General features: G+C 41.3%; 1 protein-coding gene across 8 annotated transcripts in view; it reads right to left on the bottom strand.

The window, feature by feature from the left end:
• Elavl2 (ELAV like RNA binding protein 2) overlaps positions 1–25,074 on the bottom strand; it is a 132,603-nt gene that overhangs the window by 4,729 nt on the left and 102,800 nt on the right. For all 8 annotated transcript variants that reach the window (XM_048453064.3, XM_085686250.2, XM_048453066.3 and 5 more), the window contains 2 exons: positions 9,437–9,590; positions 5,395–5,620 (listed from right to left, as the gene is read on the bottom strand). In XM_048453064.3, coding sequence (XP_048309021.1) covers positions 5,395–5,620; positions 9,437–9,590 — 380 coding nt within the window. The remainder of the gene's footprint in view (positions 1–5,394; positions 5,621–9,436; positions 9,591–25,074) is intronic.

The following is a 25,074-nucleotide window of genomic DNA, read 5'->3' as shown; positions in this document are numbered from 1 at the left end:
ACGGCACCTCTGGGACAGATGAACATATTGAGGTTGCTGTTAAAAGTGACTAACGGATGAAATTCAGAAGCTCCATTTCCCCTCCACCCTCTTAGGACAGAGCAACCAACTCCCAACATAGAAATTCCTTTAAATGTGTCTGTTTATAAGACAGGATGGAAACCAAACCTGAAACTTTTATAATTTAATAAAATTTACTAAAAAAAAAATTTAAAAAAAAACCATAAAAAAAAATAAAAATAAATGGAAAGCCTGAAAAAAAAAAAAAATGGGAGCGAGTTATGCGCACTGAGGGATAGACATCTCAGTTCCCAGCTCTATCCCATCCCGCAACTCTAGGGCCCCTAGGACTTTTGTAAAGAGGCTTATGCAAACTCTAGATGGGCCTAACAGCTGCCCAACCCGTGGGGTCTTATATGATCCCTTGGTCTTCATTCATCTCCCAATTGTAGAGGAAATTAAGTCCTTGCGTATTTAAACCAAGTTGTCTATTCTCATTCGTTCTCATTCTCCTTCTCCCTCTCCCTCCCTCCCTCCCTCTCCTCATCAGCAGAGGAGTGGATACTGCTCCAAGAAACAGCCTTGGCACAGCAGCTGGCTGACTTCATGCAGTCAAAACCCATTTCCCTTGTCCCCACTGCCCTACGTCTATGTGTCCCATTTGAACCTAGAGCAGGCGGTGGGCACGTCATATGGACATCGAGCAGCTCAAGGACAACTCTCCTATAAGGATAACCTAAAACTGGAACCGGAGCCCAGTCTAGCAGTCTCTGCAATAATTTAGGACACACACAGATGATGTCTACGCCATGAGAGTAGATGTTAAAGAGTCAATTGCGTGTATATTTTGCTACTTAAAACCAGAACACTCTTAAATCATATTTAACACATAGACTGCACCCGTATGGGCATCTACTCTCCAGGGTATCATATGCTCCCCAAGGAAGTCCAAGTCTCTCTGAGAGGGGTGACCAATGTCACCCCTACCGAATCGTGAGCTGGGATATAATCCAATTAACAAATAACACATTATTTGGAAGACTAGATAGAAAAACCTAGCTTCCCCTAAGACATTCTTTACTTAAAAAAAGATTCCCAGGAGCAGGGAAATTAGGTTGAGGATGATTCAGTGAGGAAAACTAAAAGAAACAAACGAAACCAGTTATTTTCCTTACTTTTCTCAGAAACCACATCAAGAGGTTTAGACACAAGTCATTTCAACATCTCTTACACGCAGTCAGAAAAGTCAAGGTGATAAATATTAACACTTTATTAATCTCACTTAAAGATCTTATTAAGATACTTTAGGTAAATATACCAGTATAACAATTATCAGTATATTAATATATTTGATAGAATATCTATTTCATCTTTATCCTATACCTTTTAAAAATGTATTTATAACGTACAGCGTTCTGCTTGCAGCCCAGATGAGGGCGCAGACTTCATTGTAGATGGCTGTGAACCACCATGTGGTTGCTGGGACTTGAACTCAGGACCTCTGAAAAAGCAGCCAGTGCTCTTAACCGCCGAGCCATTTCTCCAGCCCCTTTATCCTATCTTTGTATGTTTGATTAGAATTCACAGTTTCAAGTTCACTGACTATACAGGCACAAGCCACATGCACATTTTATGCGCACAGCGAAGACATTGGTAACATTGTCCTATCACCAGGATAATGGAATTCAGATTATTTCTAGGCAATACTTTTAATAGAATTTTCTATCAGTGAGAGCATCTTCATTTCAAATCTGGGTATATAGAAATGCAGCATAAAATTAAGGTATCTGCCTAATTTTCAAGCTATTCAGCTGGTAGGTTAAGGAAAGACCATATTGAAAGAAAAATTAAAAAAAATCAATTAAAGCCAGATATAATATGTGAAAAAGACAGTGAGTAAGAAAACACAATTCTGGACACTAAAATTATCAAACCTCTCCAAAGCATGGAGCATCAGTTAGCTTGAAGTTAACCAACACAAGCTCATCAACATGTTTCCTTATGCAATCGCATGGCATCATGACATCTAAAAATGAGGAAAATTACTCAAGACGCTTGATGTCTGTGTCTTCCAACATGAAGACAAATTAATGGAACCAGCAACATGCCTGAAGCTCAATCCAGTGGCTGACTCCAGAAGTTCTTCGAAAGTGCACAAAGACTTCAGAACACAGGCCACTGTATCTCAATAAAGATAAATCTACCTCACAAGAATGAAGGAGGAAATTTTGTGTGCAGTTTAATTCGGATACACTGTACTAAAAATATTCTTAATGGACTAAAATTAAATTATGTGGCCAAATAAATAGTCTGTCTTATTTTGAAAACTATAAACACTTCTACAATCCCATCAGATTAGCAGTGTTCATGTTTAAATAATTCTATTTATCAATACAGATTGAGCCATAAACCTCTTAAGTCCACTTTTAAAGTTAATCCTTATTACTTGAAATTTTATTTTTTTCATCTTCATGAGTACTGAAAAGCTTTTCACTGCTAATGTAACTTGTATTCGCCAGCTTCTCTCAGCTGTCAAGGTACCAAGATAACAAAAATATACAATGAGTTTTCTAAAATTCATACTGGGCAGTGGCAAACTCAAAGCAAAGGCATTAGAACAACAAATATTATAAAGAAATAATTGTGTAAGGAATTAGACCTCAGCTACAGAAAAGATCAAGGTACCAACAAAACTGCAAGCCCTTAATTCAAGTGTCTCAAAAGCTCAAAGAAGATCGACTTTCATTCGATAAAACATGGGGAAATTCAAGTTAATGACAGCCAAATTAAAGATACCTTTAAAGAGCACCAATTACACATCAGGATAAATTTGGATTGTAGAAATGAAGACTCAGCTTCTCCCAAAGCATAGTCTAGATCAACACATCCTCTAGCACACTGGTAGCTCATATTTTTACCACTCGGACAGAGGCGATGGCATAGGTATGAACAGTGAGGTGAGAGGGAGGACAGGATCTGAGGAAAGAAAATCTGTCCTAATTCCTGATGGCTCCCCCTTTTGCCCTCACTGGGTAACCTGGTGGCAGCTACTCCTCTGCAGCTACCCAGCTGATGTCAATCTTAGTACCATAAGAGCACTGCACAATCCAGTCCACAGCTCCCAGTGAGTGATCTTCCTGCCTCAGCCTCTGGAACAGCTGGGACTCCAAGCTCAAACCTTCACTTACTGTAATCTTCCTCACTACTGCCAGGTTTTCCTGTCAACTAATGCCCCTTATGCCCTTTTTCTACAATGTCTTTCTGTAAGGGCCAAAGAATCTCAGAAGTAATGGTAATGTATACAATTAAAAGACTTTTTGTAATGTAAGATGGACAGAAGCTAAAAGTTTTAAATTTAATCATGAGGACAACCTTGGAAAACTTTACCCCATCAAAAATAAAAGGCACGTGGCACGTACAGAGGGGCAGGAAGATTTAGATGCTGTGGTGTCCAACGTCCAGCAGATGCTGCCCACATATGTCCTAGCCAGTGTATCAGGCGTCTCAACGCTATCTATGGGTCCTCTGGCCTAGTCTCAAGAGTCTAAGAGGGTTCCTCTAACAAACAGTAACAAAACAAAATTACAGCTTTAATCGAAAACATAAAACAACAATCTAGGGCAGTACAGCTTTCTTCTAACAGCAAACTAAAGCTAACTGGGAAGGACAACTAGAAAACACTGCTAAAGCTCACTGGACTCTAACTGTACTACATTTAAAGACACCAACAAGTGAAATGGTCAAGAAAGATGCCAGAGAGGGCATGCAGCAGGCACTGAAGGGCGTGGGGGGGGCGCTATGAGAGTTCTTTCTGCAGAAGAATTGCCAGATGGTACACCTGCCTTTCCTCTCCTTCAGGTGACACTACTTGTAACCAAGGTCAAAGGTGATACATATTTTGTTTTTCTCACTGCTTCCATGAACTAGGGAGCTGGTAGCCTTCGTCAACACAACCTTTGACAATGCCATCACCATTCTCCCAGAGAGAATGGTAACTTAAGTAGGTATTCAACCTGGCATTTAGAGAAAATTTCTTTTCACACCTAAGTAATATACTAATATTAATAAACTATATGTATATATATATATAATACTAATATTTTTAGGAGATTTCTTTTCTTTTCAACACTCCAATACACCAATGGAGAAAATCTATGAGACTGGGGCTAGAAAACATGTAAGTTAAGGTCTCTATCTTACAAAGTTTGTGACTATGTGCTTCATTAATTAACTATTTCATCTCAGGAAGAAAAGAATAAAGATTTACATGTAGCTATTACAAAACACTACCTTAGGTGTTAGATGTAATGTGGCTATACCATACCGTGTGGTCAAATAGTATTTACAACATCCTGGGAAATAAAACTGGGTGACTTGTTCATAAAAATCACAAGCTCACTGTTCCTAATTGAACGTCACATCATTCTTCTGTCACATGCAGTCGATATGCTCAGAATGACTCATGGTCTGGTTGTTTGCTCAATGACCAGCTAACTTGAGAACCGGGGGTATATACCCATCAGTAACTCGGTGAATAAGCACACAGAGGCAGGATCCAGACCACCACTACTTTCTGTATGGTGCAGAAAATGACTTAGATTTTTAAAGAGCTGAAAATAAAGAATATGAGAAAGAGAAAAAGAAAGGGGGGATGGTAAGGAGAAGGGAAAGAAAGAGGAGGCATAGTCGCAAAAACCATGACTCAGAAAATTTAATATATTGTTTTTCTAAACTGTTACAGCTAAAGTTTGTCAGCCCCTAAACTTTAACAAAAGGAGATGGGGGCCCACTTTTAGATTCTTGGCTTTTACATAGGTCAATATCTTTAACAATGTCTATATTACGAAACAAAGCTAACAGTTCAAACACAAAAATTCTTCTCAAGAAAACAGTTAACAAAAGGAGAACAGCACATCAGACTTCACGGTCTTTGGGTCAGGTTTTCTTAAGCTGGGCTTTGGGTCCAGGCACCTGTGGCTGCTGGGTATTCTGTACGCTGCAGGATGCTTAGCAGCATCTCTGGACTCTACCCACTAGATGTGAGTCACATCTCCACCCAAATTATGCCATCAAGAATGAGTCTACACTTTGTCAAATATCTCTTGGAGGGAGGAGAACAGCTCTTACAGTTAATCGCCCTCACCTTCAAAAGTTCTTAATACCCAAAGTATGTTTTCTCCGTGCGCATTAATGAGAGAGACAGAGAGACAGAGAGACAGAGAGAGAGAGAGAGAGAGAGAGAGAGAGAGAGAGAGAGAGAGAGAGAGAGAGAGAAAGAAAACAATAGTAATGACAAACTCAAAGCAGAGATCTTGTTGATACAATTACTTGACAGTAAACCTGCACATTCTCCTCCAGTTTAGTAGCTGGGCACGAGAACTGGACCAGACTTACCTAAAACGCTGTGCCTGCTGAGCTAGCGGTCCTGGGTACCTTCTGTTTGGAGACTGGTACAGCTGGGAAAGGATGGCCTGATTGGTTTTTTGGCTTGGATTATTAGCAAACTTTACAGTGATTGGCTCTGTGGCACCAGGAGGTTTCTGGCCATTTAGGCCTTTGATAGCTTCTTCTGCCTCAATCCGCTTGTCAAATCGAATAAACCCTACACCCCTTGATATGCCTAAGGTAGATTTAAGTAAAGATTTGGGAAAGAGGGAGCAGGAGAGGGAAAGAAGAGAAGAAAGGATAAATTAATTTTTCCTTCTCACGAACATCTTTTCACCCACATATAACATTTGCCACAAAAATCACATCAGGAAGAAAATTTTACCTCAGCAATTCAACTTCGAATCTCAATTTTCCACCTTTTATAAATGCACGAAATGACCTATACAATGTGAGTTCTCACTATCGATCACGTGCTTGTCAAGAAGCCAAGAAAGCACAAAAGGACATAAACCCATGCTTTTTTCCCCTGCATTCCTTCCTGCCTCCTGTGCTTTCTGTAGTACAGCAACTGCTGCCTGAGTTCTGGTTCTCAGAGCATGCTATCAGACAGGCAGCCTCTTCCCTCGAAATAAAAACCAAACCAAGCATTTGCTAAAGACACTCGAGAGCAGATAGAGCTCAGCTAAAATTCTAAGCAATACATTCATCTTAAACACATCATTTAGCATGAAGGTCTCTCAAGGAAACAAAACCTGGACAGGTGGTGGTGGTGTACACCTTTAATCCTAGCACTCGGGCGACAGAGGCAGGAGGATCTCTGAGGTCACCCTCGTCTACAGAGCAAATTCCAGGACCGTCAAGGTACACAGAGAAACCCTCTCTTGAAAAACAAAAAAGAAATGAAAAAAAAAAAACCTGAAGCAGGTGTTCACATCCTTTGAGCTCCGCCGTGCTTCTCTTTGGCTATACATTACAGAAGTGATGTTGCACAGAGGAAAAGGTAAAAGAGGATCTGGATTTTCCAAGTTAAATCAGTAGAACCGCATGCTTCCTGGCACCTCCAGCATTCCTCTTAACCGTGGAGAGCCATTCCCTGTCTGACAACAATGGCAAAGCAGGGCACGAACAAGTCTTATCCGGTTTACGAGAAACAACAGCGTGTGACTCTCAGCTCATCCCATTTAATTGTCACAGGCAGGTGAGCAGGTAATCACAGCTGGTCAACACAACATAAACAGCTGCAGAGAAATGCCTTCTTGGCAACTAACCAGATGCTCACAGGGCCGGGTTTTAGACTAGCAGGTAGGAAAGTGTAGATAATTCCAAGTGGGCCAGGGAAGAAAGGAAGGGCTACTGAGAAAACCTGGACCATCTTGACTTAGAGCAACCTCAAAAATAAAGGAGGTTTGTTTGGCTTACAACTAAACCTGGAGAAGGCTCAGAATTTTCTAAGGTAAATAAGGCATTTTCTACATGTATGCTTGATCCGATACCCTCTGTCACTTTGCCTTATTCTGTGTAAACGATGTGCAGTGTCCACGGTAAACATATGAATAACAAGCTGCTGGGCTTCATTGCCCCTCCCCCCACTTCAGGGATGGTGTAGGTTTTTTCTTGAAAGTTCTATGTATGAAGAAGATATAATTATAAATATATCCTCTCATGCACCTATTGGCTCCTATTAAGAACTATCATCCCGGCTAGGATATTTCCAGCTCTCAGCAGGCTGAAGCAGGTGGTTTGCTACCGTGTGAGATGGCAGGTTGGTCAGAGAGAGAAAAAGAGAGAGATCTTGAATTTCCAAAAAAGAAAAAAATAGGGGGGAAAAGGAAAAAAGAAAGGGCAAAAAAAATAACACATACACACACAGAGAAAAGTAAAATAAAATACTAAGATTTTTGGCTGCTCCATTAGGAAAGCACAGATTCAAAAATGGCATTCTTACTGGTGGTACTACTTAAAGTGTGTATGTGTAGGGGAGTGCTTATCCTCAGGAGTGTGTGTGTGTGTGTGTGGGTGGGTGGGTGGGTGGGTGCCTATCCTCAGGAGTGTGTGTGTGGGGGGTGCCTATCCTCAGGAGTGTGTGTGAGGGGGTGCCTAACCTCAGGAGTGTGTGTGAGGGGGTGCTTAACCTCAGGAGTGTGTGTGAGGGGTGCCTATTCTCAGGAGTGTGTGTGAGGGGGTGCCTATCCTCAGGAGTGTGTGTGGGGGGTGCCTACCCTCAGGAGTGTGAGTGTGTGTGGGGGTGCCTATCCTCAGGAGTGTGTGGCGGGTGCTTATTCTCAGGAATGTGTGTGGGGATGCCTACCCTCAGGAGTGTGTGTGGAGTGCCTATCCTCAGGAGTGTGTGTGTGCCTATCCTCAGGAGTGTGAGTGTGTGTGTGGGTGCCTATCCTCAGGAGTGTGAGTGTGTGGGTGGGTGCCTATCCTCAGGAGTGTGAGTGTGGGGGGAAGTGCCTATATCCTCAGGAGTGTGAGTGTGTGTGCCTACCCTCAGGAGTGTGTGTGTGGGGGGGTGCCTATCCTCAAGAGTGTGTGTGGGGTGCCTACCCTCAAGAGTCTGAGTGTGTGTGTGTGGGGGGGGTGCCTATCATCAGGAGTGAGAGTGTGTGTAAGTGGGTGCCTTTCCTCAGGATTGAGTACATTTGGAGTAGGACCCCAGAATTTGTAGTTCTAGCAACATTCCAGCAGGCTGCTGGTGCCGGAGGCATGGTCCACACTCAGGACACACTCAGTATGTCCACCTATCATCCTTCATACTCCGGAAGGTGCATCGGTTAAGAGAAGAGACACAATTTTCATGTCACAGATGAAGCCTACTCTAAGTCCACCAACTTCTTGTTGACTACAAAATTCTGTTTAAAAAAAAAAATGCTATGAACAAAAAGGTATTTCTTCTGCTTGGAATAAATCTTGTTTGATTTGCTATGCTTGGATTTTTATTTAGCCCCATTAACAAACTGTGTGCAATACAGCACAGTGTGACAGAATGAGTCGGGATAACAGAAGAGCTACTGCAGCAAGCCCCAAGTCTTGCGACTTTCAGACTTTCTCATGGCAGCACAGGCTACAGGCCATTCTCCCAGGCAAGGGTACACACTCTTGATTACCCAGAAGTCTATGAACAGAACAGCACTTCCTGTGAAGCCAATTAACAACACAGAATGGAAGAGCAGAGCACTCCAGCCAGATTCACAACAGAAGATGAAAACTGTGGCCTGATTTTATTCTGGGGTTAATCTGCACCTTTCTTACAATAACAACCCGCACATTGGGATGTACGATACTACAATATGGCTGGCGTGGAAATAAGGCACTGCAGGTGACTTCCTGCCCCCTCCTTTTCATATTTCTCTATTTTTATACGGTCTTGGAAAGGACAAGTGTTACTTTTATATAGAAAACTATATGTGTACCTTGTTCTAAAAATCTGTAATGCAATCCATATCAGCAGCTTTTTGAATGCTAGCAGTGTTGGCAGAAGTGTTCCTTATGTATAAAGTCCTAATGAACATCTTATTCTCATTTCATTTGGTCAAAAGTTGCATTAGGCATAAAACAAATTGCTACCACTCAAAATTCCGTGCTCTTCCGTAGGCCTCTGTGGCACAGCAGAGTCTGGAAAAACTGCCTCCACAGCAATTACCAGTGTGGATTCCGCCTCATCCTTACTCAGAGTACCAGCTGCATCCTGCTGCAGTGAATTTTGCTTTTCACAAAAATAAGATTGTTTATAAGGAGGATAGGGGCTTCTTTCACACAGAGGCTTGAAAATGAAGATTATAGCATCTATAAATTTATTACAAGCCATGAAACAGGCTTCAAACCTGCACCTTCAGGGTGGAAATGACTCAAGCTTGCTCACTCCACTCCACAATCTATTTCTGTCCATGCATATTTATGAACAATTCCAGCAGAAAATTGCATTTTCTGGCCCACATACACCTTTGATGTGTTCTAGAGGCAAGACTGCTGTGTGAGGAGACAGAATATTTCACAATCTGCCCGTCAGAGAGCACAAGACTATCCAGAACCACTGCCCACTTACCAGTGACCTGGTCGACAAGAATGCGGGAAGTAATGATGCGTCCGTACTGTGAGAACAGCTGCTCCAGCTCCTTCTGGGTCATTGTTTTCGGAAGCCCACTGACATATAAGTTTGCATCTCTGATAGAAGCTGAGCTTGGGCGAGCATAGGAAACCTGAAAAGGGGAATACGGTTAAGCATACTGATATACTCATTTTCAGAAACTCAATGCCTACCTTGATAACTGCTCCATAAGGGGCAGAGAGCAAACACTGGCCTTAATGTAAGTAGATGTTTATTCATGGGGGCAGCGGCACATTGCACACAAGAAGGCAATGCCATTTCTCTGTGTGAAGAAGAGAAGATCTACTCCAAGCGCATCTGTGAGGTCTCGAACGAGACCAGTATCACACACAGCATGGCACACCAATGGGAGCAGGCCAGTATCACACACAGCATGGTACACCAATGGGAGCAGGCCAGTATCACACACAGCACAGCACACCAATGGGAGCCAGTATCATACACAGCACAGCACACAATTTGGGGAAGGCCAACAGGAAGTAAGAGATGTGGGAGCAATCACTCCTAGTTAACATACTTTGAAGTCACCAGATGCATTTTTATGGCTTGTTTTCCACACGCTACCGACTCTGGAGATGGTAGCATACATTTAAAAACACTTAGTCATTATTCATGAAGGTTTTCTTATAATTTCTGTCAATGCCACTTATGCAAACTCCCAGAGACTTGAATACATTAAGGAGTCATAACCTTCTTGATCCATTGTCTTCTCATTCACAAGTTTTCATAACCTTCATTTTTAGACCAAGCGTTTTCAATGACTTTATCTGCTATTTAACGTTCTCTCAAAAACTCCTCTTAAAAGTTTTTTTTTAGTTTTTCATACAATATAATTTCATCATATTCTTTCCCCTTCTCTAATTCTTCCCAGGTCCACCCTCTCTACTCATTCAACTTCACGTTCCTTCTCTGTCTCAAAACAGTGAACAAAACCCACCATCCTGAAGACAGAAGCACCCACGAATATAAGCAGGGAGTCCCTTCAATGTTGGCCAATCCTCCTGAGCATAAGGCCTGCTCTGGAGTGGTTAATACACCCAGTGTCGCTCCACTGGATAAAGCTGATATTCCCTCTCCCAGCAGGTACCAATTACACGGGCTTATTTCCCGTTTCTGCATTGGGATTTGTCTAGCTTGAACTTGTAAGGGTCTTGTGCATCTCTGTGGTCTGTGGGTTCTTACATATATCAGCCCTGTGGTGTTTCCTTGGCTTTTACAGTCTTTCTGCCTTCCTTATACTTAAAATCTTTTAATGAAAGAATTCCAAATCCGTACAAGATGGAAGACAAAAAGCCAGTATTAGTTTATAATCATCACTATTCAGGTCTTGTTCATCACTGATTCATAATGTTTAGAAATAACCAGCATGTGGCCCATGTAAAAATACGTGCTGATCCCTCATGGGTCATGTGAGTCCACAACACTACATGCACTTATGGCGCAGTCCATCTTCTCATCCAGATTCTGTCCATGCTGAAATCCACACCTGCTCTGCCCATCACATAAGCATTACTTAGCTACATGTCCTGTCCCCTAAGTGATTCCCCATCACACTCCCTTCAGTTTGCCTGTGGTTTCTTCAGGACTGGCCAACTACACGGACAGAAATTTTGTAACGTGGCTTGTCTTCTGTATCATTCATTAAGAAGAGCCAATACATCTAACTCTGGGACTGACTTGCTAGACTAACACAATATGATTACTTCTGTCTGATTATGTTACCTAGTAGTGCCCACCTTTAATCATGCTGATTACTCTAATAGAGAATCTTTTATCGAAACTAATATTTTAATAACTAAAGCATCAAACATTTTCTTCCTGGTTTACACCTGTAGTTCTTTGTTACTTTTAAAAAGAACTTTCTAGGAAATAAAACAAAAGAAGAAAACATAGGCCGTGTTTTATATTAATTTATGAAGTTCATGGTGCCTTTTACCCTTGTCCCAACAGGGCTTACATTTAATACCGCTATTCATATCAGTTTGCTCACCAACTACAGATGCTGTTCCAAGGTCTAATTTGAAAGTCACATTACAGTGTCCTGTCCTACACAAAGGAATCTGGGACAAGAACGAAAGGAAAATATTCACATGCACTCTTTCCCTCTGCATCTAGCTACTTAGTAATGAACACTCGTAAGAAAGGGGGAAAATGGAAGAAAACTTCAAGTGATCAAAATAATATTAGCAAAAATCCATCCTTGGGGCTTCTGTAGCTATGGTCCCACAGCCACTCAAGTATGTTTGAATTTGTGAGAACACACTAATATCAAAGCTCTCTTCTAGACTGCTTTGTCATCATCCGAGGATGCTACACAATCCGGCGCTTGCCCCACCTCTAGATTGAGGATTTCATGGCTTTATTTCTGCAGCAGGGAGCCAGTCAGCAGTCACTCTGCTCTGGACCATGTGGCTGAAATGCTCTCTCTGTGAAAGAGCCACTCACCATGGGCTACAGGGTGGTCACAAGCATTTATGCACTGTCAATGAGCCGAGAGGGTAACGGAGAAGCAGCCAGGAGGCCCAAGCTTAGGATACATAGGGAGAGTCACAGCGGTGAAAAGTGACAATTTTCCCATCAGTGAGCCTAGTTCAAAGCTAGGTTCAATTCCTTAAAGACCCTGTTAACTTAGGACAAACTCCTTAGTCCTAATACATCACATAAACCGCAGAATTTTACTTTCAAAAGTAGTTCTTAAGAATAACTAAGTACTTTTTAGTTTGCATGGCATTAAGAGTCGAACAACTAGGGTGACTGTGCTATGAATACGATTCACCTCTTCATGCATCTGAGCACATCAAGAAAGGCATGCATAATTAAGTTCAGAGTAACTGAGTCCATCAGGGCTTTCCAGAGTCCTTCACTCCTGCAACGACATGCACTGCTTTGTACATCTCAGACATGTGTGGGTGAGGGGCTTTAAGTTACCCTGAGATATATTTAGGATAAAGGGCTTATATTTAGCGATTCTATAAAAACTGAAAGCATACTGGATCAGTTGCCCTGCCTTCCATGTCCATCCTTTTGTTTGCTTGCTTTTGTCTTTGTTTGATTTGGCTTTTGAGATAGGACTTCATTCTTTAGCCCAGGCTGGCCTCAGAATTAGGTCAAGTATTCCGCCTCAGCGTTGTGGGTGCTTGGTTTGAGAGGTGTGAACATCCATAGCAGGCTTCATATACACATTTAAACTCACATTATTTAATTTCAAACCATGTTTAAAAAGCTCTAAGACAAATCTTAAAACAGCGTTTCCCTATAACGTTGTCAGAGAACTGGTTTCCATTACTATATGAAGAACAGAGACAATGAGTTACACTGAAACCCATGATGGTAACACCGCTTAACAGTGTAATCATGTGCACACTTAGGTTTTTGCCAGATATAAAGCATGATCAAATAGTTTTCTTTCTGTGCCTTCAACTATCTTCTGAGGCAGGCAGGGCACAGGAAAAGAAATTAAGGCTGGCGGGAGAGGTAAAGATAATTCAAATCCCATGCCTGAGGTCATACACAGCTGCTACCGGGTTCTGGGCTCACCAACTAATCTTCTCGGCTCCGTGCCTTCTTCTCCTGCCCCAGCTCTCTCTCCACAGTGCCATACTACTGAAGCTAGCGTGGCAGCTCACTTGTTGTAAGAGTTCAGAATTTTTAAGCAACTCTAGACTGCTTCTTAAAACACATACATAAACTAAGCAAAGATAGCAGAGAAGATGTCACTAAGCCAGTTATTTTTATGTCATATGCATTAATGTATTTCAAAGTAGCTTCTCTTTAAAAATAGTGGTCACCAGTTGAGATTAAATGTAGAAATTGTACATCATAATTAAAATTAGCTTTATTTCACACTCTAAGCCACAAAAATAAAAAAACATTACCCCCAGGAATTTCCAAGAAGAAAGGCTGTGTTGACCCTTCTCCCATAATGCACCAGGTAAGTTTCTCAGAAATAAAGCAGCCCCCTTTGTTCTGTCAGGAATATCACTGTCAACAACATTCTGCCTTCCAAGAAAAGGAAAACAGTTCCTCAATCTCAGAGGATTATAAATACAAAGTACACTTCAGATCCTTGGAGAAGGACAAAGATGCTCATTGTGGAGATTTAAATCAGTTACCAGCCCAACCTACCTAGTAATCATCAGCAATGGTCAGCACTTAGATTTTGCTGTGAATCTGGAGCCTTGCCTGTGCACCAACCCACACGGGGCTGTCTCTCTCTTCAAAGTGCCAAATACCCTTGTGGGTCTTTAAAACTAAATTCCCTCAGAGATGACTCAAGTGGGTTTTCTTTTCCAGTTGAATTCTGTACTAGAAATACTTCAATATAATGAATCTCTAGCATATGTCCTAGAAGGGGCCAATAGCTTCTTCCTTCAGCAAATGTGAGCTGATCTCCAATCTAAGTCACTGGATTAATATATGGGTTTGTATTTTAAATTTTCAGTGCCATTTAAACAGGTGAATATTTAATGCCTGAGGAGCAAGGTTATGAAATGTCAAAACTACTAAGTGAAGGATCTAATTTAAGGCAGCCAGAGTGTCTGCAATTTAAATATTTAAAGATGATACAAGGAGTACAAAAACTGAACACCAATCTGCTTCCAAGATAGCAATTTAAAACTCAGGTTTATTCTGGAATTTCTCACAAGCCTACAAGTGATATAATAAACCAAGACAAGCAATGCTGAGGCTACTTGAGGGAAGTAGGAGGGAGGGAGAAGCAGCAGGCAAAGAGACCCTCTAGCCAATGGCTTCCCAAGGTGGTCGTCACAAATGAGACTATGTCGGACAAACAGGAAAAAAAAAAACCTTACCAAAGTAATAAGATCTCAAAAGCAGAGTACTCTGAAGCACACTATATTCTTTGTAATTAAAAACCCATTCCTTCATTACCAGCTAAAAGTAATTACACATTAAACATGCAAATATGAGTAGCACATATACTAAGAATGAGCTATTGAAACACGTCAATCAAAATACACAGAACTAAAGGGAACAAAAATATCCTTGGGTAAGAACTGGTACTTCATTAAACGTGAAGCCTAGTATCTTAGACCATTATTGCAGTCTACAGAAGCTCATCTGAAACAATTCTGTCCAAAAGCACTACTGCCCTGTCTCTGACTCATCAATAGGAACATCAGAAACAGTGATGCTGATACTGGCAGATTAAAGTGGTATGATCCACAGAAGAACAAAGCAATCCATTCCTTTTAACACCATGCACATCTGAAAAAAATCACCCACCGACAAGATCATCAATGAACAACTTTTATCATTTGTCAACTACTGACCCAAAACTACAAACATTAAACTTGAAAATTAAATGCTTGCCACTTTAGACATTTTTTAAAAAGCCTTATTCATTTTCTTCTAACTGAAAAGAGTAGGGAAGGTCATAATTATGCCCATTTACTCTCCAAGTGATTTGGCTCTTCATATCGTAACGTAAAAGCCTGACTGGGACTATCTACAAAAGTGCCTATCACTACATTCACGTTGGCTCTTGCTGGAGTAAGTGGAAGTCATGACAGCATCATGGCTAAACAGTTGGTTGCTGTGTGGCTTCTTCCTGAGAGACGTAGAACACATACTGAGGGATTCAGCCTCAGAACACAATTCAGGCCACAGACTTTAAAGGTAGCCAAAGGGAAGAGGTGGGCTTTGATCAGCTTCCAAATGCAAAACGCTACCACGGAACACCCCTCAACACACATCAAGCATATGTGTATGGCAATCCTAAACTGCGCTTTTCAGGAAGGGCATGCTTTCCCACAGACGGCAAATGAGAGAGGCTGACAGAGCGGAGTAAGACTGACTTCAGCAAATACGTTGGGGCTAAAGAAAAAAATTACTTCTAGCAAAAGGCTTAAAAAAGCCTTACACATTAGTGTAGTTACCTTAGATATTCCATGATACAGAAGTTAGAAAACACCACTAGTGGAAAAAATACAGAATTTCAAGTTTGATTTAAAATAAGACTTGTTCAATGATTAATAATGATTGCTTCAACTCAACTGAGGTCAGAGATATCAGAGAATACTTTTGATGGTGTTATTCTCTGTTTAAAATGCCTGGAGCACTTTCAGTTGCTTTTAGAGTAACTTAAAATTTCTTGGACCTTTACACTTAGGGCAGTGCCTAGCTTTTCTATATAAATTCAAATTACAGTTTCCCTAGATTCCTGTTTTGCTGTTTCCCGTGTTGAACATAAGCTGCTCTAACTCACCTAAAATTCAGTCCATTCCAACTTCCTGCAGACACCATCTACTCTGCTACTACATAAAAGCCAATGCTTGCCAGTCCCATGCACTGTAGTCCAAATCCCATGCCTCATTACCTGTACCTACAGTGAACTGATTGTGCTCATATACTGACTGAGCCTGGTGGTGGTGGCTCACATCCAAAATCCTAGCACTTGGGAGACAGAGACAGGTGGATCTCTGTGAGTCTGAGGCCAGCCTGGTCTACACAGCGAGTTCCAGGAGAGGCTCCAAAGCCACAGAGTAATCCTCTCTCTAAAAACCAAAACCTACTGACTGAAATAGGACAAGCCTACTATTATCCTGTCTTATTAGTGGCATGATTCTTTGAAAAAAGGAAATGACCATTATACTACTTTGCATGCATTGGTATCGACCACACATCTACTGGGATGAAGACAGTATGCCATGATCATGTACTAACTTGGAGAGTTTATTAAACTTTGTTTAAAAGAAGTTAAGACAAGCCACAAATCTGAAAAGGGAGCGCCAAAAGTTCAAAGGAAGTGTTACCAACAGAAGGGACTGACAATTCTATTAAACATGATTAATGGGAAGTTTTTAGCTCCTAAATTGAGGATTTAAATCCCCAAAAGAAACAATTTTCATCAGAGTCATAAGGTGCTAGTAGGGTGGGAGTGGGGCTTAATGTCGGACTAAAAAGAAAACAGCTATCATTGAATTCCACTTCTTTACACTTAGAAAAGACAGCAATGACACAGAAGGGCAAGTAGCTTGTGCAAAGACACAGAGGGGAATCGGGTGTTCCATTCAGAGGTGACTCCTATGTCCCTGCATTTTTTTTTCATTATGCCATTTGTTGAAACACAGCCTTTGTACTCACAAATAACTGGTAAAATGCCAGTCAATAAGAAGATGAGCAGTCGTTGCCAAGGAGATACCTGAAGAGATTCCGTAAGAAGTTATGAAACTTTGCTTCGATAAATGAAATATTCTCTTATGTACATATAAGAACTACAAAACACAGATGGCGAGGGCTCAGTGTATAAAGCACTTGCCATGCAAGCCTGAAGACCCGAGTGCAGTCCCTGTAATCCACATAATGGTGGAAGAGAACCCACCCCCAGAGCTATCCCCTGACCTCCACGTGTGTGCACATATACACAATAATGATAACAATACATATTTTAAAAATATGAAACACATTAAAGGGAGTGACTTGGTAAGCAGAAGTACAGAATTTCTTCTGTTACTAATGCCCAAGATAAACTTAGGTTATGTGTGAAAAAAAATTAATTTTTGGAGGCAGGCCAGCAAAATAAAAAGAGAAAAACTAGAAATCTTAACATTTCACCAATTTGCAGCAATTGAAATATACCTATAATACAAGTTCTCTTATACTAAGTACTTCTGCCTCTTTGAAAATCTTACAACATTTAAAAGAAAGACACAACTGGTTGTTAACACTATGGAGGCTTCCCAGCGTCGTAGCAGTTTAAATTTCATTAAGAAAAAGTCAAGGCAATTGACCTTAGCCAACATAAAGACGTAGCTAAGTGTAAGAATAACTGAAAGATAATAACTGAGAACATTGAATGGACAAAAGAAAACAAAAGCATACTTGTTGTAAGGGTTGTGCCGAGCAAGCTAGCAACTGCGGAATTGACAAATGTGGGGTAGAGAGATGGCTCAGCTGTTAAGAACACTTGTTGCTCTTCCAGAGGAACTGCATTCAATTCCCAGTTCCCACATGGTAGCTCACAATGGTCTGGAATTCCAGTTCCAGGAGATGTAGCATGCTCTTTCGGCCTCTGTGGGCATCACATGCCAATGTGCAAAATAATACATGCAGGAGAAGCACCAACACACATAAAAGGAAAAATAAATGTTTAAAAAAAAAACAATTTACAAATGTACTTCCTATTACATATGGTATAACCTCGGCCTCTGAATGGGACAGCAAACAAGATTAAGTGGAGCCAATTCCACTCAAGCATACAAGCTATAATGCTGTGGTGAGGGACATGCATAAATATGCTATGGCCATGTTCACGGCATTTAAAGGGAGACCTAGGTACTTAGTGTCAGGATTTAGGTGTGAGGTGTCCGCAATGCTACCCAATGCCAGCTGCTGCAGAGCTTCCCACACAGCGTGACAGCACTACTGCCCAGAGCTTCTCTACTGCCCAGAGCTTCTCTACTGCCCAGAGCTTCTCTACTGCCCAGAGCTTCTCTACTGCCCAGAGCTTCTCTACTGCTCAGAGCTTCTATACAAGTTTCAAGCTCCTATGGGGCTGAACCGATTCTGAACTGCATGCCTGTTTCACAGGTCAGCCACCAAGGAGACACTCTAGTATATGAAGAGGGGACAGAACTCAGGGACTTGTGAAGGAGTTAGTTGTAAAGTACCTCTCCAAGATGATGTTGAGAAGTTGTGATATCAGGGACTGACCCTTCATACAACCAGGGAGCCTGCATAGGACTGACATAGACTCTCTACATATATGTGACACTTGCATAGCTTGGTCTATTTCTGGGTCTCCTAAAAACGGGAAAAGGGGCTGTCCCTAATGCTCTGACTGGCTCTTAGGAACCTATTCCTCATACTGGATTGCCTTGCCCAGCCTAAATACAAGGGGAGGAGCTTAGTCGTATGACAACTTGATGCAGCATGGTTTGTTAATACCCATGGGAGACCTGCCCCTTTCTGAACAGAAACAGAGGAGGAGTGGATGGGGAAGGCAAGGAGAGTGGGGAGGGAATGGGAGGAAAAGAGGGAGGAGAACTGTGATCAGGATGTAAAACAAATAAGTAAAAACAAGTTGTGATATTTGCCAAAAAAAAAAAAAAAGCCCAACTGGCATTTATGCTTCCTGAGAAAACACGAGTTAAACTGTCTTGTAGAAATTAAGATATCTTCATCCACTTCATAGTAAGTCATTTTCCAATAATGGCTTCTTAAGGGCTCTTTCAAGATACTGAAACGTGGACAGAGGACATCTCTAACTGCTGCAATACATCTCCTAAAACATCTTAGGCCATATGTACGTAGTAGTACATGAATGTTAGCATGTCTCTAATACAGTGTCAACATATTACCACGGTGGCTTGGAAAGGAGAAGACTTTGCGCTTGTTTTAAGTAACCTTGGCTGTTTAAACAGAGTCATCTTTGTTGGGGACAACATACACAAAAGCAAGAGGAGCTCAGCACGCCAGCTTTGGTACAGAGCTTTCGTAATCTCTCTCCCTAAGGCCTGAGAAGAGAGGAAGCTATGCAAGAGTCATGGGCAAACAGGCAGAGATGGGCTGATAGGACCCACAGGGAAAATCTCACTTGAAAAAAAAGTTCAGCTAAATCTTAAGAAAAGGATAAGTCCTTCAGACATCCATTGTGGGACCGTATCTTCAATGTATTATGATGCCTGTAAGGTACGGAGCTTTGCACCACCCACCCAACATTAGGGATTTTTTTTTTTAAAGTAAGTACCCAGAAATGTCATTTTTAGTTGTACTTGAGTTGTGGGGTTCTCCACGTTTCAGCATGAGAATGTGTCTCCTAACAAGGATCCTCACAGGGCAAACCACTAGCAGGAGACAAGGATAATGTTGGTTTAATAAATAAATAAGCCAAACAAGTGCTTCTGTGACCAAATAAAACTGATAAATGAAGGCAGAGGTATGTGTTGGTATTAAGTGGAGGACAGAAGACTTGGAGATGGGAGTGAGCTCTGCACTGTGAAGGGTAAGGAGCCCAGCCCAGACAGAATACAGACGCTGGTACCACTGAAACTGTGAGCTGAGGTCAGACTCCAGGGCCTTAAGTATCAGTGTGCAGCTCATGAAAGCAAAGGAGGGATGTCAGGAATAAGATGACAAGGGGCATTTTCCAATGGTGACCTAGACAAAAAGAGTGACTGACATAAGTGTGCCAAAGTCTAACTTAATCCTATCGACACAAGTTTCTTTTTGTTCTATAACTACCAGACACACTTCTTTAGACATTAGTTCAGGTACTCAGGTCTTCTCTGACCTATTTACACATACAGTAACAAGAGTAAACGGGTCCTGTCTCTGTGCTCAGGAAAACCTGCAGAGAAACCTCACCATGGTGTGGGTCTGTGAACAGCTTAGAATGTCCCTCAGGTCACCAAGGACCTTGGGAGAACAAGCCAAGCCTGTTTCTTCTTGTTCCTCCAATGATCAGGTCTTGTCTAAAGGGGCTTAGATGCAGAACATACAGCTAAATTTGGGAGAATTTCCCTATGAATCTATTCGGTCAAAGGTGACTACTTAACAGAATACGTACGCCTCTGTAATTTTCAGATTTAAGTTTCTTGCAAAAGGGGTGTCATATCAAAGCTTCCGTGTCCTGGATACTACTGTGTGATTCTGTCTTTTCTTCACTGAATGAAACCATTCTGTAGAAGGCTATTACCTCAGCAGTCAACTGCAGAACCCTCTAGAAAGCCAGGGATACAACCATGTCCATTGCTCTCTGCATTCACTTAACTAACATCCAAATAATGGCCATATAAAAGTAAGTGCTATCCTCCCTACTAAGTAACCATGTCAAAGTCAGGCTGCCTCTTCTTATTCTAAAAGTTGTTCCAACGTTCAGCAAAGCTAACTGGAACACACTCTCTACTCAAAAGACTGACAAAATTAACACTTAATTACTGAGATATTCCCTGCCTAAGACTGCATAGCCATGAGAATATGATCAATTACTTTTCAACTTTTAGAGTTTTACATTTGTTTATCCTTGTCCTTTTGCTGAGGGTGAGTGAGAAGCACAGGTGTGATAGAAAAGGGAAACATTTAAAAGCTACTAACCTCGGCTAAAGAGAGATATTGGTAGAGGTAGTTGGTAGAATGGTTGCCTAGCATGCACGAGGCCCTACCATGGATGCACAGCGCCCCAGTATCATATAAACTGGATATTGTGGTGCATTCCTGAAGTCTCAGTGCAGATCAGAAACTCAAGTCATCCTCGTCTATAAGGGAAATTCAAAGCTAATCTGAGTCACGCAAGACCCTGTTTTAATGCTGATGATGGTGCTCATAATAATAATAATAATAATGATGATGATGTCAGTAAACTTTACTATTCACTCAGAGACTACTCTTTGAAGCACAATTAATAAAATCTCAGAGACAATTATTGGGGTTCAAATTGAAGATCAGAAAAGCAAAGCAGCCAGCCACTGGCTCTTTCTCAATTTAAAAATGGTGATCCTGTCTCCAGAAAACTTTAGAATGAGACTAAGAGAAGTCTTCTGTGTTTTCTCTAATTTTGAGATTAAGGGCATGCACCACTACTGCCTGGTTCCTATGGCAAGCTAGTGTGGTTACTCGGATTAAATGTGTGTATCATTGCTGTCTGGTCTGTAAGGCTGGCCAGTGTGGCTACTTTACTTTTCAGGCAAGCTTTATTTATTAAAATACAAATGAAATGCTATTATAACTCTTGGTCTGGTCCCCTACAGTACATAAGGCTTAAAAAGAATAGGATTCTTGAACATATTCTAATAATTTCTACCAACACTCTGAAGTCAGGGGTAGGAGGATATTTGACATTCAATGCCAATTTAGCAGCTTAATCGGCAGTTTTCAGGCCAACCAGGGCTTCATGAGACCTGTAAAAGCACTGCCACGATCTACTTGTAAATAGTTATCCCATACATCCAAAGACAATTTCCTAACAAATTATTTTCCTCACTCAAACACACGACAAGTTTTCCCAACAATTTCCCTTCAGATACCTATTTCAAAACCTGCTACCCAGAACAGTGAGATGCCTCAGCAGGTAAAGCACTTGTGTTAAAAGCCTGAGTGCAGCCCCCAGAATGCATATGGTGAATGGTAATAAACCAGCTCCTACAAGTTGTCCCCAGAGCACCACATGCATGCTGTGACATGTGCATGCCCCCTTTCCAATACATATACTAAAAGTTTTTAAAAAGTATCTGCATTTACAAAACTAATAAGTAAAATTTAAAAAATAAATATAACTTCAGCACCTTCTCTTTTATTGTAAGTAAATGTACGATATCCAAGACAATGTTTGGGGATCTGAGGTAACTCAATTTATTGAGTACATGTATACACATTTTCAAGTAAACAGTTACGAAACTATTTTCTTTCCAGGGTAGCCTGTCTATAGTAGCCTCAATCAGTACAAACTGTGCAACCATTTAAAACAATAATAAACATTTTAAAAAGAGGGTTGCCAGAACTCCTGTAGTTTCTCAAGATCTGTAGGGTAGAGAGGCTAAGAAAACACAGATTTAGAGCCAACCTCCCAGTTGTAGGGGACTTGCCGGACTTGTCTACAACACTTAGCCTTTAAATGAGAAAGTGAGGAAGACATTCATGTGCACGACAAAGGGGGTTATATAAAATATGAATGCTTTCCCCAGAGCTAAAGGACTTTTCCCCAGCCTGGCTTTTGTAGACGTGATTCAAGTTATATGACTGCGAGAAATTTATTCAGAACCAATGGGGATAACACGAAACAATGTTAAGTTTTTGATGACTTAAGTCTACAAAGACAGCTCTCTCTCTAACCCTCTCTCAACATGATCAGACATTGGAGCATAACCATGGGAAAGCTTTCTTTAAATGAACTGATTTGCAAGACTAATGTTCTCATTCAAAGATGAGATGCTTCATTCTCCAAATTCTCCATTCTCTATTAGACACCTGAGCTGTAAATTCCCCAAAACTGCTTTAATAAAAAATAATTACTGTACTCCTAACGCTTTTCCTGTGTCTGTTGTAAAGATTTTACAAGAGAGCTTTTATAGAATACATGGCAACCTTCACAGCACAAAAGAGCGGTATCACAGCCATTTCTAGAACATCTCCAGAAGCTTAAGAAAGGGGCAGTGAAAGGGGAGTGAGCCACCTTCGCCTTTGTTCTGAGACAAAGAGTCTTCAGACCTGCTTCACCTTCAGAATCCCATCCTGTGGTATTTAATTACACAGAATAATCTGGCACCAGGTCCTCTCCTTGAGTCTCACTGATTGATAGCATCAATAACACTCACTAGCTGTAATTAACCTTCCAAATAGTATCCTCTTTGCTGCTGGTCGATCAATGTTCCTTGATCGCAAAGAACAGTGTACAAAGGTGAGAGGTGGTTTTAGCCTTCACCTTCACAGTTCACTTGACTTTGTGGGCCTGGGTGGTTTGCAGACAATGCACACACTGCGTAGTGAAGAACACACAGAAAAAAATTCTTCAGTTGTGACAATTTCTTACAAATCTATGTTTTTGAAAATCTGGGCATGTTTTTGGGAAACCTACAAAATGCTTTCATGTAGTTATGGGGAAATATTCAGTTTACAGGTCGAAAGATCCTAAAGTTGCTGACAGCAAATGCTTTCTTTGAAAACTATTTACGGTTCTGAGGATAATGAAACAAATTGATATTTGTGGAGAGGCCCTAGGCAAAAAATTTTTAAAAATCAAGATATTAAGGAAAGGTGAAAGGAGAGGTGTGGAGTGGGGGGGGGGGAGAATATGAACTTAGGATGAATTACAAAATCAACTTTTAAAACATGAGCATCTAAAGAGACCACCATGGAGACACATCTTAAGTGCAGGGGCTCTAAACAACAACAATGGATACATAGGCAGCAAATGGTGCTACTCTCCTTGTGAAGTACCTGATAAGTATCTTGAAAAGGAGCTCGCTCTCTCTCTCTCTCTCTCTCTCTCTCTCTCTCTCTCTCTCTCTCTGTGTGTGTGTGTGTGTGCAATGAAACATCCATTGTTTCTCCAGTAAATCCAAATCCAAAACTGAATTCATTGAACATACATTGCTCTGCCGTGAAGATCATTTAATACAACACATAATGAAGACCTTGGTTCTTTGTATCCACATTTATTTGGAAATAAGCATGAGTACACCCAAATGTAAATTATAAAGGCTCACTAAGCCAGGCTTTTTAGGTGAGGTCACTGCCTAAGAGCTATTTGTGGCAGCTGTTGGAGTAACATTCTCCTTGGCCCAGATCTGCTGATCAGTCAGTGACCCTAGTGGCTCTAAATCTGTGTTTTATCAACCACTCTATCCTACTGATCCTGAGGAACAACAGAAATTCTGGAAACCCCTCATCAGAAAGATTTAAAATCCATAATGTTCCAACTCTGGATCTCAACCGTTAGGCTTCCTGGAGAGCTCATAAAAACCAGAGCCACCAGTCCCTACTTACTGTCCTCGAATGTTAGCGTCTGAATGAGGCAATTCCCACATCGCAACGTAAAAACATTTATAGGCATATAAACTGCCAACAAATGCAAAACTGCATAAGTCAAAGTAAGTCCATAGAATCCTAAGGATTTCCAGGATCTCAGACTGCCTGAATGTGGCTCCTCTGAGCCAGGAGCCCTGTAGCCTGGGCAGGCCTTGGGGAACTCTGAAATCATAAAATGACTGTGGTACTCAACCTCACAAAGTGTGTGGGGGGGGCACCTCTCCATGTCTCCAAAACCTTTCTAGGAAAGAAAGAAGGCCTGTAAGAATAAAACAGGCAGGATAAATCAAATGTCTAAATATAGATAAGTAAACAAACATGTAGACAATGATTTTTCTGAGTTGTCAGTTTCCAGGACCCGGGACAGTTTGTTTCTTGTCCCTCACTGCAGGGTTCCTTGAGACTCATTAGCCACCCCCAGAGCCTGAGCAGGAAGGATTAAACTCCCCATTCCTGTGGGAGGAAGGAGCTTTCACTAATGACAGAAAAATGGGAGGGGGGCATGTTAGCAAGATCTAAGACTTATTGTCTTAAAAATTAACTTAGTCTCCAATCTATCAGTGAAAGACAATAAGCATCTGCCTCTCAGAGACAGCTACTGCTCATTCACAAATCCAAACAAAGTTATTTTTTTGAGAGTCCTATGACATTACTTTGAAAAGCAGGCCTAGCAAAGAAGAAAGCACAGACTCCTTAAAGTTAGCACCTAACACTGCCTAACTAGCTACAAAGAACAAGGCAAACAGACCAAGCTCCAGCTTTCCTGGCTATAAATTAATAAAAGGAATGACCCAATCGTGGCCATAAGCAGTAAGAACTCAGAGCAGCCAGCAGCTAGGAAGTCCTTACAGACACCTCTACAGAGGCACACTTCCACAACAGCATGGAGGGTGGACCAGGTCAGGATGGCATCTTCTGGCCATGTGAATCAGATTCAGATTTTGCTCTCTGTTAGCTTAAAAGCCAAACCCAAATAGATCTATAGGACTAACATTCCATTGCTTAGGTAGCAGAACCTTCTCTAGGTAGTTAAAAGATTCTGGTTGAATGATTTAGAGTTCAGGTCAACTCGGACGGATGAAGTTCCCAAA

This window comes from Myodes glareolus, chromosome 3 (genome assembly GCF_982192425.1).
Source record: "Myodes glareolus chromosome 3, mMyoGla1.1, whole genome shotgun sequence".
Taxonomy (NCBI): domain Eukaryota; kingdom Metazoa; phylum Chordata; class Mammalia; order Rodentia; family Cricetidae; genus Myodes; species Myodes glareolus.
Note: the sequence above shows the minus strand (reverse complement) of the source record. Positions and strands in the feature narration are given on the sequence as shown.